We start from the raw sequence: 20,534 nt of genomic DNA, 5'->3' as shown, positions 1-20,534 counted from the left end.
GAAAGTAAAAGGTAGATAGCCTGAGGGGGGCATGCCTTCTTCCAAGAGCAATACTCCAGAGCCCCACTGCAACAATCCCCTGACAGCACAAATTTTGCTTAAGAAGAGTCTTATTTGTGATCTGGTCAGGAGGCCCAGTTATGGGAAGTGCAAGAGGAAATCGCATTTAATGCTGTACATAATCAGTAAGTCATGATGGTATAATAGAAAAGGCATGGGCTTTGGAATCACACAGTGCTCACTGGTAAACACCTTAGGTCATTTTCTTAGCCTTTCTGAGACTCAGTTTATTCATCAGTAAAACAAGAATAATAAGTAGGTGGACCTTCAAACATTGTGTGAAAATTAACTATGTATGTACATGGCCTAGCATCATATCTGGCATATTGTAGTGCCAATCAATGTTTATTCTTCTCCTGCCCATCGTCTCACCTATAGTAAAGGAAAGCAGTAAAGTGATGAACTTTGGGGATTATTTCTTGATTTTAGTTGCTCACACTATTGCTATCCCCTGTTACCACAGGTAATCAAGAAGCATGGGTAGTCAGTATTTGGCATAGTGACCTATTCTCACAAAGTAATGCAAGTTTGTGTTTTTCTTCCTCATTAAATGGACAAATGTAGCAACTTCTTCTTTTAATTTCAGTGACAAAATGTTCCCAGCCTTTGGGTTCGGTGCCAGGATACCCCCAGAGTACACGGTGAGTGAGTGTTTTGCTATAAACAAAGGATGAGTTGGGTTTCCCTCACAGGAGTCTCACTCTTTCGACCTTTGATATAATTATGTAAGGGCCCAAAGAAATGGTCTTCAGAACCAGTGAGATTAGATCCTCGGAGCCTCTGTTTTGATGACAGCCAATCTCCTGGTATTCTGGATTGGCCTTCTCAGAGTCATTTCCAAATGAAGTGTTCCATTGTTTAGCTTCTTACAGACATAGGCAGAGACTGTGAAAACACTCAGAAGTTGATCTCCAGTGGCTCAGAACCCATGTATTCAGATCTCCCCTGGAGAAAGACCCTATTGACCATGTTGACAGTGAAAGTCCATGACAGTGAGGTCTACAGACTCCCTCATCCCAAGTCCCTAAGCACCAGTCTTTTGTGGGAGACACAGAAAAATCCTGAAGAAAGCGCTGCTCGGGCTCAGAGACTCTGGAGTTGAAAGGCTCATGTAAAGACACTGGAATCCTATTTGGTCTCGATGCCAATTTCTCACAAAGAAGGCAGAGACTGTACGTGGAGAGATTTGTGCTGCAGTGGAACTGAGGCATTCTCCTATGGTATACCAGATGGCCCTGTGGGATACTCTCCACAGGGGACTCAGCCTCCCAGGTGGGAGAACCTTGGAGAGGAACAAGGCTCCTACTGCGGCCTCAGGAAGCCTCTGAGGTCCCAGCTAAGTGCAAGCAATACCGCTCAGTCATCAATTTCTCTTTTACTGACCTTATCTGAGCTGAACAGCAGGAGGCAGATGCCAACTTTTGCTTCCACCCCAGAGCCATCAGACCAAGGGCCTTCAGTGAAAGAGGGAGTTCACCTCCCTTTTCCTGCTGGAGTGAGAGATGACGGAGTAGCCTGTCTCCCTGACCTGTCCTCCTCCTTGTTTGCTTTGTAGCCCACACTGGCCTTCCTGCTGACCATGCTACAGAATTCTAGAAGCATTTGTCGGAAATCAGTACATGGTGGGGGAAGAATATAGAACAAGAGTTGTTGACTGGTGGCCTGTAGACATTAGGCCATATTCTATTTGACACACAGTTTTTTTTAAGAATTAGACAATTTCATATAAAATGTCAGATTTCTGGCTTCTCTGGAAAAACTGAAAGGCCTGATAACACTAAAATTCAAAGATTACACATAAAAGTATTAGCCAGAGCTCAGGAGATGCAGTCCCCTTCAGACGGGGTATCAGTTCCTGAATGTGGGCAGGTGGGTGCCCACCTTCCTCACAGAGGTGCTGAGCCTTGAGCCTGGAATGCACCTGGACAACCACCAGTCCAGCTGCCCTGAGATGCTTGAGTGTCCTCCTCACATCACCCCAGACAGCCTTCCAGTCTCAGCTTGACCCAGCAGGGCTGAGGACAAAGGTGTGCAGCATACCTGGCTCCAGGCCTTTCTGTCCTCATCCCTGACATCTGCCTGGTCGCCCTCCTGAAGCAACTTCTTCTTCGTGCTGTTTGCTAAAGTCCTGATCCCCTGGCTCCACTCTGACTGGCAGCTAACTTATTCCTGCTGCCCTAACAGGCACCCCTTACGTATTCTCACTCTGCTTCCCCAAAGCCATTCAGATACCCTTTTCCATGCCTCATCTCCCCTCTGCCCCAGACAGGCCCTGATGGTCTCAGCAACTCAGGTGCCCCCCAGAGTGTTTACAAAATTACCATGACTTACTTCTTGAGGATAAAATCTCAGTTTGCATTGAAACTGAGCCACAAGTACCTCCGCCTTAGTTTGTGCTCTCCTGGGACCTTGCGACAGGGATTGGAGGCAAGTAGTTTATTTGAGAGGTGGAGGAAACCTCAGTAGAGAGTGGGGAAATGGAGAGAAATCAACATAGGGTTTACTAACAAGCCATTACCAGCATGGACAGCCAGAGCTGAATCCCGGGAGACAATGCAGAGCGCACACAGACCCCAAGGGGTAAGAGACCTGGGATATTGACACACCACCTCCCATCAGACCATGATGAAGAGCTACTCCCTGGGGACATTACTCCCAGGGGACATTAATTCCCCACCATTTTTAGCCTGTCACTTGGGCAGGCAAAGCAGGCTCTGGAAGCCCAAGAAAAACTTAAGGTAAATAAAGCAGGTGGGATGTTTGGCAGTCGGCTGAGTTGCCTGGAAAAGTCAAGGGCAAGGGAGTGTGAGCGAGGCACCAACAGCATCAGCTCTGACCCCCGCTGAGAAAAGAGGGGTCTTTTAACACAATGACCTATTTTCTAGGCCCCAGAGAGTCAGTCCTGTGGGAAATAGCCTTTGAAATAGAAGTCTCAGTAAAATTCCAAGTGACCCAATAAAAATGTATAGATGCCAGGACACCCCTCTTATTTTATCAGGTTTTAGAAAGAAAAAAGTAAACCACATATTATTTGACCTCGTACATATGTCCTGCCAGGTAGAGGAATTTGTGTTGGAATTATTTCTTTATTACTTTTCCAAAAGCAAGAGTCTATTTTTACCTGTATGTATGTGAAAATCCTCCTGCCTGGCAGCTCTGTATATTATGTTAGAATGAGTCTTAAATGTCAACAGCTTTGCTGGAGCCTTTGTAACCATGGCCATGTCAAGCAGACAGCTTAGGTTATTGAGTTATCATTTTTTAATCACTGGCTCCAAATAGAACTCAACCAAATCTAAGCCTCTGGTCTGTGGACACTTCTATCCGGAAGCTATTTGGAGTTACATTTTTATGAAATATTTTCTTGGATTTTTTTTTTCGTATGCCTTATTCTCCCCCTCCTGCCAGCATTTATCTGATTCTAGAAAATCTCCCTGTCACCTCAACTCCACAGGGAGCTTAGAATCCACCCTCCATCTCAGAGTGATTGTGTAAAGGCTTAAAATGGTTCCCGCTGCTTGACACATAATGAATGTAATGAGCATCTGTTGGCAAACTCTAAGCCCCAGTGCCTCCTTACTGGATTAATGTTGTCATTCTCCTTTCTTCCTTTTGTAAATTTTAATTGGTGTCCAGGTATCTCACGACTTCGCAATCAACTTTAATGAAGACAACCCAGAATGTGCAGGTAAATCACAACGTGAAAGGAAGTCAGTGTTTCACAGCCCTTCCCTTCGTACTTTTCCCATTTTAGTTTCTCTCTCCTGATGCAGTATGTCAGTGATGATTGTCCACAGAGGAGAAGTAGGCTCCCTGGACCCAAATAAACACGCTACTCTGAAGGCCATAACAGAGCAGAGACGTAAGAGCTGGAAAAGACAGAATGCAGAAGAGGTCTTGAGCTTAGAGCAAGAATATTGATTCCAATTCTGGATTCTTCTGGCCAAAAACACCCAAAAAACAAAAAAAATTGAGGGAAGGGTCACGTGATGGGCAGTGATGAGGTACCCCTCCTTCTGCTTTCCAAGCTGTCATCAAGTATTTATTTTGCACAACTTCCTCTCTGTGAAGTAATAAGGAAAGGGGGAAGCATGGAGATCATGTGACACTTTCATGTTGGCAAAGGATATGCCCTCAGCAACTTCAAACAAGTCACTTCATGGTTTTGTGCCAGAAAGAGCCTTCTCAAAGGTTTTGGTCTGTATTATGTTATTTCCAGCTAGAAATTTCCCAAGACATTCCACAAAATAATGATGATGACTATGATGATAAATTGTATCCTAGAATCATTTTTCCTGATTTCTAAATAATAAATAGAGCCAAGTACACCTGTTGCTATGAAAATGGTAAAACATTTTTTGCAGTGGGCTGGTGGAAATGTCTGTGTCTTTCCTCCTTCCTATAGAGGAGGAAGGGGCTGAACAGGATTAATTCAGATCCTGTGGGAGTGTAGAACATCCCGCAGTTTCTTTCACATATTTGGCACTAACTGTCCAAGAACATGATATCAATATCCCCGGGTCTGCACGCAACAACCTATGAGACCAGATCTCCATTCTGCCCTTATTCCCTCTCATCATCCCTCACGCCAAGTTTATTACAGTTTAGGCTTCCCTCATCTCAAACCATTCCCTCTCTTCAACTGTAAGAATGGTTTTCCATCAAAGCAGAATGAAGGACATATCCAGTGTTAACCCATTTCACATCTTAGAATTCACCTGCCTGGTATTTTTGGAAGAGAACTCAGACTTGCTTATCTTAGGCAAAACCTCAAAAACCAAAACAGATAAAGAGCTTCTGTTCAGCATCACTTAACTTCAAAACCAGGCTATGTAATGATTTGGCACCTGTCTTTAGAATGGCAGACTTTGGGGCAGGACAAAGAGAATGAAGCATTTTCAGTCATTTTCATACACATTTTGTTACATGCATGTGTATAAAGGCAGAACAGAGCACAACTTGCTCATCCAAGATGCCCAAAATCTGGTTGGCAGGATGTGGAGGGAAAAAAATCACAGGAGGGGCTTTGTGGGTCTCTCTGGCTTAAAACAGGACCAGTGTGCTGTTTCAGGGTAGAAAGGGGTGCAGGAGGATGAGATGAAACAGGGGAAGAGAGAGGTAACACAGGCACAGACACAGAGAGGACCATTTGAACAAAAATCATAGATAATGGGACTGTCTCTGTGGGATCACAGTTAGAACATTCAGTGTGCAGCCAGGACTTACGCTGGGAGGAGCTACACTAGCAGGGCTGCCTCTTCCAGCAGAGCCCACCCATCATGATCTCTTGGATGGAAGCCCCCCTTAAATGAGGGGTGCCCATGGTGATGGACGTCACTCACCTGTACTACAGTGCCCAGCAGATGACTGTGACCATCATCTTGCTCATTCATCACACATTTGGGGAGCAGCTGCCATGTGCCCGACCTGACTCGAGCTCATGAGAAAGAAAGTCACAATTCCTACCCACAAGGACTTTAACATTTGGAGAGATGGTTGTGGGTACACATCCTCACATAGGTGGCCTGGGGTGGTTATACTAGAGTCAACAGGATGGTGTGAAAATGAGAGGGATGTTAAAGCTGTGAGCATGGCCCTTAGAGCCAGACACAACTGGGTGTGAATCCTGAGTCTGCAGCAAACCTCTCTGAGCCTCAGTTTCTTACCTGTAAAATAGGTACAATGTTGGCTTCATTACAATAGGAGGATCTAATGAAATCTATTGTGTAAGGTGAGACATAAGGGAGACATTGGTGGAAATGATCGCTCTTGACTTGAACCTTTAAAGAGAATGATTTCAGACCAAAATGATTTCTCTCTGAATTTTAAGTTGTAGGGTTGCAAAATATTCCCAATATGAATCCCTTATTTTTGAAAGTATAGAAAAAGATTTGGGAATACATAGGTTTGTAACTGACATTTTTTTAATGGGTCTAGAATATTCTCTTTGTCATAAAAAGCTTGTTTGTATTCTGTAGCAAACACAATCATTCATTAATAAATTCTTCCCAAGTCAATTTCAAAAAAAAAATAAGTAAAATGAATAAAGAAAATTATTTTAGTGGGAGTGGAGGCAGAGATACCAGCCCAGATGTGGTATTTTCTTTTTTATCTTAAGAACATAGATGTGCTATTGATAAGGACTATTTGGGGGAAGTTAATGCTTCATTTGTGTGTGTGTGTGTGTGTTTGATTATAAATATATTTAGGGGGACTATTTAGCTATTGATCTTTGCCAATTCCACCTCAGGGATTCAAGGAGTTGTGGAAGCCTACCAGAGCTGCCTTCCCAAACTCCAGCTCTATGGCCCCACCAACATCGCTCCCATCATCCAGAAGGTTGCCAAGTCAGCATCAGAGGAGACCAACACTAAGGAGGCATCGGTAAGGAGAGAGGTGGTCTACCTGCTAATGGGCATTTACCCATCCTCACCTGGATACTGGCCATAGCACCCATCCCAATCTGACAATAAATTTGCATTTCTACCTGTGTGAGTTTGAAGAAGTGACTTAACCTTCCCCCTGTCCTCAGTCTCCTCACCTGAAAAATAGGGATAATCATGCCTATCTCTGCTGGATTAACATGAGGCTTAGAGATGACATAACTCAAATGTCTGCAATGTTACCTGAACACAGAAGGCCTTCAACAGGGAAAGCCACTATATTCACTGGAGTGTAGGTCATCCTCATAAAACTCATACTCACCTTCAGTTCCTAGGAAGGAAAAAAACTGTCCAAAACTAAGCATGCTTTCCAGTGTACCCAGACTACAGATGGAAGTGAAGTAAAACAATGGGTTATTCTTCCACCTGGTAGTCAAGTGAAGTAACACACAACATCACAGTGAAGGTTTATTTCAGGTCCTATTAGTGGTTTTCTTAAGAAAAATGCAAACCAAGGTTACAAGGCCAAATAGAGTTTATTTTTTTCCCCTAATATATTAGACTTAAATATATTGTTGTAATAGCTTTTCTATGCATCATTTTTCAATACCGTCATTATGTCCTATGTCCTTTTTTAGCTGTATGGCATTTTCTCAGATTTAGCAGAATATTGCTAATGTCTGAAATTTTCTCTGTGATTTTATCCTGGGTTCCAAGACACTGAATTTGCATGAAGAATATGATATGCTGCTCCCTTACCTTCTTGTGTGAGCTCATCTGACCCCCTTGCCCTGTGCCTGTGTTCTCAGCTTCTCTTTTGTTAGGATGGGCTGGACCACACTCCCGTCTCATGGCGACCTCTGCTCTATGCACTGCAGCACACACCTCCCAACTATTAGGGACACTGACCTCATACTTATATTCCCTTTCTCACCTCATCACCTATTTTTCCCTTTCTACTGAAGACTCATTCCTATTAGCAAATAAAGCATGTTACAATATCTCTTGTTTCGGTTCAAAACTCTCTCTCAACACTTTACCCTTTAGGTACTGTCCCTCATTTTACTCTCTTTTACAGCAAAATTCATTGAAAGAACTGCCCATATTCACTGCCTCCATCTCTCCTCCCATTGACCCTTCCACCTGTACCACCCAAACTTTGCTCCCCAACACCCCTGTGAAGACCATGTTTGTCAAAGTCAATAGCATCTCCATCTTGCCAAACCCACAGAGGCCTTGAAGCAAATCTGAATCCTCTCAGATGCAAGATTTAGGCATAAGGTTGGACAGGATCAGTATTTAATTTTATTTTTAACCTTTTTTTAAATCACCAGGACTTCAAATTCAAATACTTCAAATAATACCTTGCTCAGAAACCAAATACATAAAATAGATTTTAAGAAAACAGACTATTTTTTCTAAATATGGGCTGAAGGATGGGGTCCAAACTTGTCTATCCTCCTTGACTCCCTTTATACCCAAGAGCATCCAAGGCATCCCTAGGGCTCCCTGGAGCCCAGTTTGAACCATCTCAGCCTCCCTGGGGTACCAGGACTCACAGGAGTAAAGAGAATCTGACATAGGTCTGAGTTCTGGACTAATACAAACCAGCATGAGGTTTTGGCTATTACTCACTCCTCCAGGGACAGATGTGTCTGCTCTGAAAGGACAGGTCAGGAAACAGTACTGGAAGTGTCTAATCCACATATCCCCAAATAACTCACTCCTATAGGCCAGGAACACTGATGCTTTCCCCCAGAGGTTTCCATTATCTTTCGAACAGTGTGTGGTCTAGGGCCCCTTGTTATCACTGATTGCTAAGGGTCCTAACCTTGAACCTTGTAGGCAAGTGGTGCCAGGAAGTCTGTGGCTGTAGGATTTTCTCCTCAGTTTTGTGGAACTCTTCTAGAAAGAAAAAAGTGTCCTCTCCTTATGTAAGCAGGACCTCAAGTACATTCAAAGACTATAATATTTCACCCATGAGCACTTTCCTAGCCTGACTTTGGAAGCAAATGTTACTGCGACCTTTATTGGAAATTTCCATCAGGGTTTTGATCCAACAGTCTTCAGCCTATTACCTTTAGCTAGATTAAACCTGGAAGGATCAGGTTCTAGAATCTTGACAGTCTCTTCAGACCAGAGCTTCTTAACCGTTTTTGTTCCATGGACACCATTAGCAGCTGGTGAAGCCCATGGACCCCTCCTCAGAAGGGCCTTTAAATGCACAAAATAAAACATATGTTATAAAATAAACCAAGTATATTGAAATGCAGTTAGCAAAATATCTTTAAATGTTACATAGAAGCATCATAAATATAGTAATAAAATTAAATTATGAGAATTTGTGGCTGGCCTAATAATTCTGTAATTTCTAAGTAGTGTTGAATGTAAATGACACGTTGAGATATTTGCAAACACTGTAAGATAACAGGAACGTATTCTGTGATTTCTATTAGTGACTCAGTCACAAGTACAGTTAAAACTAATTTTATTTGTTAATTATATTTAGAATTGAAAAAAATGATAAGTTTTAGTTAGAGGTTAGCGAAAATAAAACTTTAATTTACCCCAGCTGAACAGACTGCCTGAATTCTTTCAACTCAACAGTCCGCAAGTCTAGGTTAAGAGCCCCTGCTCTAAATGAAAAGCCAGCCACATTCTGCAACCTGTTTTTCAGTGGCTTGCTAGGTAAGAATGGCTTTTACATTTTTAAATGGTTGAAAAAAATCAAAAGGAGAATAATATTTCATGGCACACAAAAGTTATATGACATTCAAACTTGTGTCCATCAGTAAAGTTTTAACGGAACACAGCCATGAACATTCCTATCAAGCACTGTCTATGGCTGTTTTCATTCTAACAGGCAGAGTTATGTCATTGCCACAGACATCATTATGGCCTGCAGAGCCTAAAGTATTTATTATAGCCCCTTTACAGAAAATATTTTGCCAACGTCCGCTCTAGACCACAACAACTCTAAACTTTCTTGATGTGGTCGTGTGACTGTCAGGTTGTTTGCTCCTGTGGGTATTGTAGGGGGCAGGTAGAGGAGATCCGTGCCCTGGACCATGAAGGTCGAATCAGACAGGAGTTAGGGGAGGGTGGGGAGTGGACGATGAGGGCACAGAAGTGTGATTCACTCACAAGCCCACCTGATCAGGAATCAGGATGAGTCTCCATCCAGGTGTGGCACCTGCCATGGCCTCTAAGGCACACCCTGGGAAGAGTCATTTCTGGTTTCCTACACTGCTTCCCTCCAGCCCCAGGCCACCAAGCTGCCTCCTTCTGTGCCTTGTCCTTGCAACTCCCTAGCTCCTCAATCACTTCACCCAACTGAAATCTTCCTCCAAATTCCCAGGCCACCTTCTCTGTGAATGTATAAGACTTAAAAAGCATAGGTATGGATGAAAATTGACAATTCGAATGAATTTGAAAATTGATCAACTAGAACTAGGGGTGGGTAGTTAGTGGACATGGAACAGAATTAGTCATATATATATATATATATATATATATTTGTTTGTTTGTTTGTTTCTTTTTGTCTGCATTGGGTCTTCATTGCTGTGCACGGGCTTTCTCTAGTTGCGGTGAGCGGGGGCTACTCTTCGTTGAGGTGCTCAGGCTTCTCATTGTCATGGCTTCTCGTTGCAGAGCACAGGCTCTAGGATTCAGTAGTTGTGGCATGTGGGCTCAGTAGTTGTGGCTTGCAGGCTCTAGAGCTCAGGCTCAGTAGTTGTGGTGCACGGGCTTAGTTGCTCTGCAGCATGTGGGATCTTCCCAGGCCAGGGCTCGAATCTGTGTCCCCTGCAATGGCAGGCAAATTCTTAACCACTGCGCCCCCAGGGAAGCCCCAGAATTAGTCTTTATATTAAACTGTATGGAAAGCATTCAGGACATGTGATTGTCTTCATCATAGTGTGAATTTCTCTTCTCTCTAATTGCATTTTTGACTGAGTTGTTTTGTTTAAAAACATTTTTTTCAGACTCACAGAGAAAAATGGGAACTCTTTAGCACTGCCAGCCTATATGCAGCTTTCTAAGTGTGAATCTCAAAAACAGATGTTTTCAACATGTGACTATTCTACCTAGCCTTTCACCTTTGAAATGTGGCAACTTGGAATGGTTTCATCATCCCACATTTATTCCCTGTAGATGTAGAACATATTGCAAAGATTACATTAGAAATTCTTTTGGGTTTGGCATGAGCAGCATCTCAGTGACCTCCTTCCCTCCCCTCTCACCTGAGAGGCTGTCATGATGCCTCTAACGACTAAGGACAGTGACGTCCTCCACTGGGCCTTCCCTCTCCAGACCCCGTAACCCTTCCCAAGCCCTTCCTGTGCTGATGAGCATGGAGCCTTCTCTCCAATCTCCATCTCAGATGAGTCACCCACCAGCCTGTCCAACCAGGACTTAGAGCAGGAAGAGTCTTCTGCCCACATCCTTGGAGAAGGGCAGCCACCTGCAGGCCACTCATTAGCCCAGGGCACACAGCCTTCAGAGGGAGAGACTGTGACCCTTGCCTTTTCTAGCAGGGCTTTAGCACAGCGCCATCCACTAGAAATACAGTGAGAGGCATGCAGAGATTTTAAATTCTCCAGTAGCCACATTTTAAAAAGTGAATAGAAGCAGGGAAATTAATTTTAATAATATATTTTATTTAACCCAGTATAACTAAAACATTATCATCTTAAGAGGTATTCCATATAAAAATTATTAATAAAATATTATACATTCTTTTTTTTTGTACTAAGTCTTCAAACTCCAGTGTGTATTTTATACTCACGTCATCTCAATTTGGATGCTAAATTACCATGGAAAATACTTGATCCTTATATAGATTTTATAAGTTGATAATTGAGAAAGTGGATTCACTTATTTATAGTTGTTACAAACGTACTTAAAAGATTTCCAATAACTCAATCGGGTATCCACTTTTTAAAGTTAAATTTAAATTCATTCAAATGAAATAAAATGAAAATTTCTGTTTCTCCATTGCTTTCACCACATTGCAAGGGCACCATAGTTACATGGAGCTGGTGGCTATTGTAAATATTAGGCAGCTCGGCTTTAGACTCTTGCAAATCTCCAAGCTGAAGAGGACCGTATGAATGATCTAGCCCCACCCCTCATTTGAGAGATGAAGAGGCTGAGACCCAGAGGAGTTAAGGGAAAATTCCCAGCATCTCAGAGCAAGAGGCTTTGAAGCCAGCCCCCCTGACTCTTCTGCTGCTCTGTCTACACCCTGTGCTTTGTAACCATCACTAAGGTGATTATTAGAATTAACCTGCAATTACTGTGCCTGCCTTTAAGCTCCATTCATCCTAAGTCTTCAGTGTTTAGGGTTGTCAACACGGGCACTCAGGAAAAGTCAGTTGTCATTTGCTGTGGTCAGTATGCACCGGAGCCGCCGGAGTGTGTAACTGGCTTTGTCCTTGTCTCTCCCACCTCTCCATCCCCATCGTCTCCTGGTGTCCCACCGATGGCAGCAATACTTCATCCTGCTGATCCTGACTGACGGGGTCATCACAGACATGGCCGACACGAGGGAGGCCATCGTCCATGCCTCCCACCTCCCCATGTCGGTCATCATCGTGGGAGTGGGCAACGCAGACTTCAGTGACATGCAGATGCTGGACGGTGACGACGGGATTCTGAGGTCGCCTAAGGGAGAGCCCGTCCTTCGCGACATCGTCCAGTTCGTGCCCTTCAGGAACTTCAAACACGTACGTATATCTCAGGGGCTTCCCCTGGGAGAGCAGAAGCCCCCCCCCCATTTTTCCACCAGTGTTCGTAGTGAAGCAATGCCAGCTGTCCCTGCCTGGGCCAGGCCGATTCCCACCCAGGACATGTAGAGCTTGGCTTGCTGGAGAAAGAAGTATAACCTGAGTCAGTCATGCTAACTATGTGGCCAACATTTCATTGGAGCTTGGCCTCATCCACAGAATTTAGGGTCTCCAGTGTACCCAGGACTGCCATGTACAGTTGGGCAGGTTGTTCCCTGCTCAAGGTTGCCTGGCTGAAGTAGCAAAGAGCTGAAATTCGGCCTTGGTTCTCCTTGTCAAGCCATGTGCCCTGGCAGAGGTCTGTGTTTGCCTTGGCAAAGTATATTTTCAAAATGATAGAAACATAAATCCTGTATAAATGTACAGTGAGCAGCATCAAAGATTTATTCAATTCATTAATGAGGGAAACAGCAAGATAATAAAGTTAGTTTAAAGGATGATATTAAACAGTTGTTTGTGGTCAATAGGGGAAAATGCTGGAATAAGTTTGCTAAGGCAGAATCAAAACTGGTTCATGACCCACAGGGTTTAAAAAAAAAAAAGTTTTCTGATTCATACAGTTTCCCTCTGGGATGGCCGTGGCCCTGAAGAGCCCTGCAGAGCCTCCCCCACTGTGTCACAGACAGCCCCCTGTGTTCTTTTGTTCCATGCCCCAGTGAAAGCTCCCACAAGTGTGTGGGCAGTGAGCCTGGGTGACTCACAGAGGGCAACTCTGCTACCGTAGCCCATCTTCAACTTACCCAAGGGGAGGTTTCCAAGCCCCCAAGTTGTCTGCACAGGACAGCAAGGTGGGGCATCCTCTTCAAGTTGGGGTGTGCTGGAGCTGAATCGCCCACAGTTGTGTTCATCATTGAAACCACTTGCTCACATGGTGCCCAAGATGGGGGGAGGGTGTTCTTCCAGACTGTGATGTCCCACCCCGTCTTGTCAGCTTGACAGAAGTACCACAGGACTGACCACCACCTACAGCGTTGCCTGAGTGAAGAGGGCTCCAAGAGCTTCTCCAAACCACCCTCTCCCCGCCCCCTACAGACACACACACACACACATGCCACGGGGCCATGCACTGTTGCAGCCTCCACCCCGCCCCTGCTCTCCCTCACACACCTGCAGAGTGCCTGCTGTGTGCTAGCACTGGCACCACAGTGAGAGGAGGAGCCATGGGGCCCAGCCTCCAGGAATTTACTGGAGAACTGCCTGGTTGGGACACAGGTATCCACAGAAAACTCACACCAAGCGATCTGTGGGCGATTGAGGTGGGCCACCCTGTGGCTACAAAACTTCGGAGAAGCGGCTGGAGCTGGGACATAAGGAGGACAGACCTTGTGGAGTGGGCAGGGAGGTGAGGGGCACCCGCAACAAGGAAGTACCTGATCAGCGCGAGGAAGGGGGCGCACTCACTGCCCCGCTGCTCCAGGCTCCCAGCTCCCTGTGGTCCACTAGAGCAGAGTACCAGGAGTTTAACACCTGCCTTAGCTTCCTGAATTTCAAATTAGATTCTGAGAACCATTTCATTATCCAAACTAATCTATTCTGAATTCAATAAACCATAAATAAAACTCAAGGTGAGGCACTGATATCATTTCATATAGCCAGGAACCCATGAATCGCCTCTCTTTTTCTGCTCTGCATGATAACTCAGAGCTTCGGACAGGGCAGAGGCTCTGAGCTGTGTGGCTTGGGGCAAGTTACTTAACCTCTCTGTGTCACAGACTTTCATCTGTAAAATGGGGCAAATAACACACACATTGGAAAATTAGAGGTGGGGCTTATATAACGCTCAGCACAGCGCCTGGTGCCTGTAGGTAGTTAATAAATGTGACTTTTATTACTGTTCTCGCCAGCTACTTTCATATTTTTTCTGCCTTATCCCAAGTTAATGGACCTCCAGGCCCTCTCTGCTCCCCAGAACCACCAGCACAGATATGCAAAGGGCGGGAGTATCATTGGGAACTGTGCTGTCCAACACAGTAGCAAAGAGCCACATGTTGTTATTTAAATTTAAATTCATTAAAATTAAATTTAAAAATCAGTTTTTAGTCACACTAACTACATTGCAAGGGCTCAGTGACAGCACGTGTCTGGTGACTACCACATTGGAGAGTGTAACTACAGAATACTTTTATCATCTGAGCGAGTTCTGCTTGACATACTGTTCAGGAATATTTTTGTCTTCAAATAACAGCAAATCCATCTCACAGTGGATTACATGAGTGGTTCTTATCCAAGGCTGATTTTTCTCCCCAGGGGACATTTGACAATGTCTGGAGACATTTTTGATGGCTACTTGCATCCAGTGGGTAAAGGCCAGGGATGCTAGTAAGCATCCTATGATGCAGAGGGCAGTCCCCACACAAAGAATTATCAAATATATCCAATATATCAAAATTGCAATAGTGCCAAAATTGAGAAACCCTGGATTATATAAGTACAGATATACTTTTCTCGTGTAGCTAGATGTTAGGGGCTGGTGGCTGCTGACATTAGTTTTTTTCAATGATTCCATAGTGTCAGGACCAGCACTTAAGAGATTCTTTTTGTTATTCCCTCACAATGATAAAATGGTTGCCATAGCTCTAGGAATCAAATTCTAGTTCAAGGAAAAAAGGAAGAAGAAAGAGAAACAGAGCCAGTGATGTCTGTTAAAGAGCTCCAAGAAACACCCCCCAGGAAACTCCCACTTGGGTCTCAAACAATGAAATTGGATCACATGGCCATCCCTAGATGCCAGGGAGACTGGGAAGTCAAGTCTTTATCTTTCTAAACTTTGTGTGAGCAATGACCAGAGAGAAAAGGGAGGAAATGACTATTGTGTCTTCCCCAGTGTAAAAGTGGGCCATGATCTAACACATGACCCTGAGCAGTTATTTATAAAATAGAAGAGCATTCATGGATACCAATGTCCAACATACTATGGCACCTTCAAAATGTGAGCAGTCGCTTTAGAAACACTCCTCACTGTGTTTTCAGATTGTTTTTAAGGTACGTGTCTCTTACATTTTGAGCCTCCTAAAAACTCTGAGATAGGGGCTTCCCTGGTGGTGCAGTGGTTGAGAATCTGCCTGCCAATGCAGGGGACACGGGTTCAAGCCCAGGTCTGGGAAGATCGCACATGCCGTGGAGCAACTAGGCCCGTGAGCCAGGACTACTGAGCCTGCGCGTCTGGAGCTTGCACTCCGCAACAAGAGAGGCCGTGACAGTGAGAGGCCTGCACACTGCGATGAAGAGTGGCCCCCCCACTCGCCACAACTAGAGAAAGCCCACGCACAGAAACGAGGACCCAACACAGTCAAAAATAAATAAATAAATAAAAATTAAAAAAAAAAAAAAAAAACACTCTGAGATAGAATGAATTCCTGTTCTTTCCTTTCTTGTCTCAGAATATCGGGGCTTAGCAAAGTTGAATGGCTGAGTGACAAGCCACATAGGAAGGAAAGAGCTAGAAACCTGGTCATCTGGCATTTAGTCCAGCCCCCTTTCCTTCAGGACTTTTCCAGAGGGACCTCAAACATTTCTCTCTGCTTCAAATTTTCAACCTCTTCAGTAATTGCTAACAATGAGGTTCAGGCAATCTTATTTGCCCAGTGGCTGGGGAGTTAGTAGTGAGTGCCAGGGTCAGAGGTCAGGCCCAGCTCTGCATGAGTCCAGAGTCCATGCAGAATATCAACCTCTACCTTTCTCTGCCCCAAGGCCTGCAGTGAGTCCATAATGCTGATATAAGAAAGGCTACATAAATTAGCACAGTATTCAAGACTCTCCATCACCTGGCCACAAGCTCATTTTCCAACTGAATGCCCCACCAATCCTGCATCCCCAACACACACACACACACACACACACACACACACACACACACTCATGCACTTCCTTTAGAGCCCCATCAGATGACTCACAGTCCCTAGAATGATCAAATGCCAATCCTTTCCTTCTCCCTGTTTCAAAATATACCCAATGTAAATGCCATCTCTTCTTGGAAGCCTTCTGTGATTTCCTCCAAAATGCCTTAGTCTTAGTTTTTTGTGCTCTGGTCACACAGTGTCTGTGACTCCCTAGAGCAGTGCTTCTCAAATTTCAATATGCACAGGAATCACCTAGGCATCAAGTTAAAATGCAGATTCTGATTCATTAGTTCTGGGATGGGTCTAAGATTTTACATTTCTAACAAGCTCCCATTGATGTGATCTGCTGGTCTGTGGGATGTATCATGTTCTGCCTCATAGGAGGGTTAATTTCAGCCCCACCACGCTCCCCTCACATGACTGTAACTTCCTAACGGCAAGAATCATAGACCCTATAAACGCTCGCATAGTGCCTGGAACATAAATAGGTGTATGGATTTGAATGTAAATCAGACACAAAACTGCAAGGCAATTCTTTATGCCATCCAGTGTTCACCCATCCTCAGATATGAATAGTTTTATATTTTGAAACAGACATGAAAAAATGTAATTATGAAATTAAAGGTTCATTTTCCAACAATCTGACAACTCTTGCTTGGAGTAGACACTGACAAGTACAGAATGAATGATGAATGAATGAATGAATGAATGGGACCAGCTGCTTAGAGCAGGACTCAAGTCTTTTAGGCTGATTTGGGTCAGATTCCCTTGGCCAGGCGCCAAAGTCACTGTGATTTCTTCTTCCCTGCAGGCATCTCCAGCTGCCCTGGCAAAGAGCGTGTTAGCTGAAGTCCCAAACCAAGTCGTGGACTATTACAATGGCAAAGGGATTAAGCCAAAATGTTCATCAGAAATGTATGACTCTTCCCGGACACTGGCTCCATGAAGTCTACACACTTTTACAGAGTCCTTGAATACTATTCCTGCTGATACTTAATACTTCTATTATCCTGTACTTAAAAAGACACAAAGGTACACATTTAAAAATAGCACGTTTTGGTGATTTTTAACTAACAATTTTTTTTGCATGTGTAGCCCTGAGGCCTGGATCTGCTAAGCCCTTGTATTGTTAAAGACTTTTTACAAAGAAACACAGATAATTATAACTTACTCTTTACATTACAGCATGTCGCCTTGATATAAAATGTTATCTGTATCTGTTTTTTATACAGGTTTGTTGAAATTTTGCTAAATTTCTTATTATCTTTACACTGTAAAGCATTTTGAAACATTTCTTGAACGTTGATAGCCAAAACATATTTGGTTTTATCTGCTACAGGATGAGAGACTTTTTAAAATGGCAGATGCATGGACTGTATTTTGCATGTTTAAAATAAAAAAAAAAAAAAACATGCTGTTTTTGCAGTTGTCGGCCATAATTCTTCCCTGCTGAGAATGGTCCCTCCACTGAAAAAGGGGCTTATCCACCTAGAGGTGGTCTTCTTGAAGTGGGTCTGGGGCACCCAATCCAGCACCTCTCAGACTTCCCTGTGTATACAAATCACCAGAGAATCTTGTTTAAATTTTGACCGTGATGCAATAGGTGTGCATGGGCCCAAGATCCTAGAGCTCTGAGTCCCAGATGATGCCAGTTCAGGCCCCATGTTTATGTCACTCCCTAGGAATGACCTCAAAGTGTCTTCAATAGACCCATGACAGTGGAAACTTGTCAACAGCAAATAGCCATGTATTTTATGAATAAATTTGGTACTTAACGGAATTTTTTCTAAGGCTTATAGTCTTGTTTCTCTTTTCAAGGCAATTTCTGAACAGTGTTCATGTAAGTGACTTGGCCTCAGGTTAGGAATAGCTCTTTCACAGTCCCATAGAAACATGTGGATCATGGTTTTTAACAGACAAGGAATTAAAATACTTAGACCCTGTTCGCCAGAAATAGCTGGTGGTTGTTTCTAACCCAAAACAAGGACATGAGCTTCAATGTCTATGTGCCAGGAACATAGTAAGCAATATGTGTAATGAATAGATAACTATTCAATAGATAGATGCTTAATGAATAAATGGAATACTACTCAAATAAGTGAATGCGTGAAAGAACGAATGAATAGACTTGTTAATGTGCTTCATGATCAACATCAAATCCACTGTAGATTTTTAAAATTTTTTTAACATTTTTATTGAAGTATAGTTGATTTACAATGTTGTGGTAGTTTTAGGTGTACAGCAAAGTGTTTGAGTTTTACATATATATATATATATATATATATATATATATATATATACACACATATCCTTTTTCATGTTCTTTTCCATTATGGTTTATTACAGGAAATTGAATATAGTCCCCTGTGCTGTACAGTAGGTACTTGTTGGTTATCTATTTTATTATATTTTATTTTTTTACATATTTATTGGAGTATAATTGCTTTACAATGGTGTGTTAGTATCTGCTTTATAACAAAGTGAATCAGTTATACATATACATATGTTCCCATATCTCTTCCCTCTTGTGTCTCCCTCCCTCCCACCCTCCCTATCCCACCCCTCTAGGTGGTCACAAAGCACTGAGCTGATATCCCTGTGCTATGCGGCTGCTTCCCACTAGCTATCTATTTTACGTTTGGTAGTGTATATATGTACATGCCACTCTCTCACTTTGTCACAGCTTACCCTTCCCTCTCCCCATATCCTCAAGTGCATTCTCTAGTAGGTCTGTGTCTTTATTCCCGTCTTACCCATAGGTTCTTCATGACATTTTTTTTCCCTTAGATTCCATATATATGTGTTAGTATACGGTATTTGTCTTTCTCTTTCTGACTTACTTCACTCTGTATGACAGACTCTAGGTCCATCCACCTCACTACAAATTACTCAATTTCGTTTCTTTTTATGGCTGAGTAATATTCCATTGTATATATGTGCCACATGTTCTTTATCCATTCATCCGATGATGGACACTTAGGTTGCTTCCATGTCCTGGCTATTGTAAATAGAGCTGCAATGAACATTTTGGTACATGACTCTTTTTGAATTATGGTTTTCTCAGGGTATATGCCCAGTAGTGGGATTGCTGGGTCATATGGTCGTTCTATTTGTAGTTTTTTAAGGAACCTCCATATTATTCTCCACAGTGGCTGTACCAATTCACATTCCCACCAGCAATGCAAGAGTGTTCCATTTTCTGCACCCCCTCTCCAGCATTTATTGTTTCTAGATTTTTTGATGATGGCCATTCTGACCAGTGTGAGATGACATATCATTGTAGTTTTGATTTGCATTTCTCTAATGATTAATGATGTTGAGCATTCTTTCATGTGTTTGTTGGCAATCTGTTTATCGTCTTCGGAGAAATGTCTATTTAGATGTTCTGCCCATTTTTGGATTGGGTTGTTTGTTTTTTTGTTATTGAGCTGCATGAACTGCTTGTAGATTTTGGAGATTAATCCTTTGTCAGTTGCTTCATTTGCAAATATTTTCTCCCATTCTGAGGGTTGTCTTTTGGTCTTGTTTATGATTTCCTTTGCTGTGCAAAAGCTGTTAAGTTTCATTAGGTCCCATTTGTTTATTTTTGTTTTTATTTCCATTTCTCTAGGAGGTGGGTTGAAAAGGATATTGCTGTGATTTATGTCGTAGAGTGTTCTGCCTATGTTTTCCTCTAAGAGTTTGATAGTTTCTGGCCTTACATTTGGGTCTTTAATCCATTTTGAGCTTATTTTTGTGTATGGTATTAGGGAGTGTTCTAATCTCATACTTTTACATGTACCTGTCCAGTTTTCCCAGCACCACTTATTGAAGAGGCTGTCCTTTCTCCACTGTATATTCCTGCCTCCTTTATCAAAGATAAGGTGACCATATGTGCATGGGTTTATCTCTTGGTTTTCTATCTTATTCCATTTATCTATATTTTTGTTTTTGTGCCAGTACCATACTGTCTTGATTACTGTAGCTTTGTAGTATAGTCTGAAGTCAGGAAGCCTGATTCCTCCAGCTCCATTTTTTGTTCTCAAGATTGCTTTGGCTATTCGGGGTATTTTGTGTTTCCATACAAATTGTGAATTTTTTTGTTCTAGTTCTGTGAAAAATGCCATTGGTAGTTTGATAGGGATTGCATTGAATCTGTAGATTGCTTTGGGTAGTAGAGTCATTTTCACAATGTTGATTCTTCCAATCCAAGAACATGGTTATTTTACATATAATACTGTGTATCTGTTAATCCCAACCTCCTAATTTATCCCTCCATGCCCCCCTTTCCCCTTTGGTGACCAGAAGTTTGTTTTCTATGTCTGTGAGTCTGTTTGCATTTTGTAAATAAGTTCATTTGTATCATATTTTAGATTCCACATATAAGCGATATCATATGATATTTCTCTTTGTCTGGCTTACTTTACTTAGTATGATAATCTCTAGGTCCATCCGTGTTGCTGAAAATGGCATTATTTCATTCCTTT

At 42.8% G+C, this 20,534-nt stretch overlaps 1 protein-coding gene across 1 annotated transcript in view; it reads left to right on the top strand.

Moving 5' to 3' along the window:
* CPNE4 (copine 4) overlaps positions 1 to 17,778 on the top strand; it is a 573,815-nt gene extending 556,037 nt beyond the window's left edge. The window contains exons 12-16 of the mRNA XM_027086619.1: positions 647 to 701; positions 3,697 to 3,748; positions 6,311 to 6,444; positions 11,933 to 12,169; positions 16,880 to 17,778. Of these exons, the coding sequence (XP_026942420.1) occupies positions 647 to 701; positions 3,697 to 3,748; positions 6,311 to 6,444; positions 11,933 to 12,169; positions 16,880 to 17,014 (613 nt within the window). The 3' untranslated portion in view covers positions 17,015 to 17,778. The remainder of the gene's footprint in view (positions 1 to 646; positions 702 to 3,696; positions 3,749 to 6,310; positions 6,445 to 11,932; positions 12,170 to 16,879) is intronic.
* The last annotated feature ends 2,756 nt before the right edge of the window (positions 17,779 to 20,534 follow it).

Source organism: Aethalodelphis obliquidens, unplaced genomic scaffold (assembly GCF_003676395.1).
Source record: "Aethalodelphis obliquidens isolate GAN/ISIS:26980383/991018 unplaced genomic scaffold, ASM367639v1 scaffold56, whole genome shotgun sequence".
In the NCBI taxonomy this organism is placed as follows: Eukaryota; Metazoa; Chordata; class Mammalia; order Artiodactyla; family Delphinidae; genus Aethalodelphis; species Aethalodelphis obliquidens.
The sequence above is the reverse complement of the archived record's forward strand: the minus strand, read 5'-3'. Positions and strand labels throughout refer to the sequence as shown.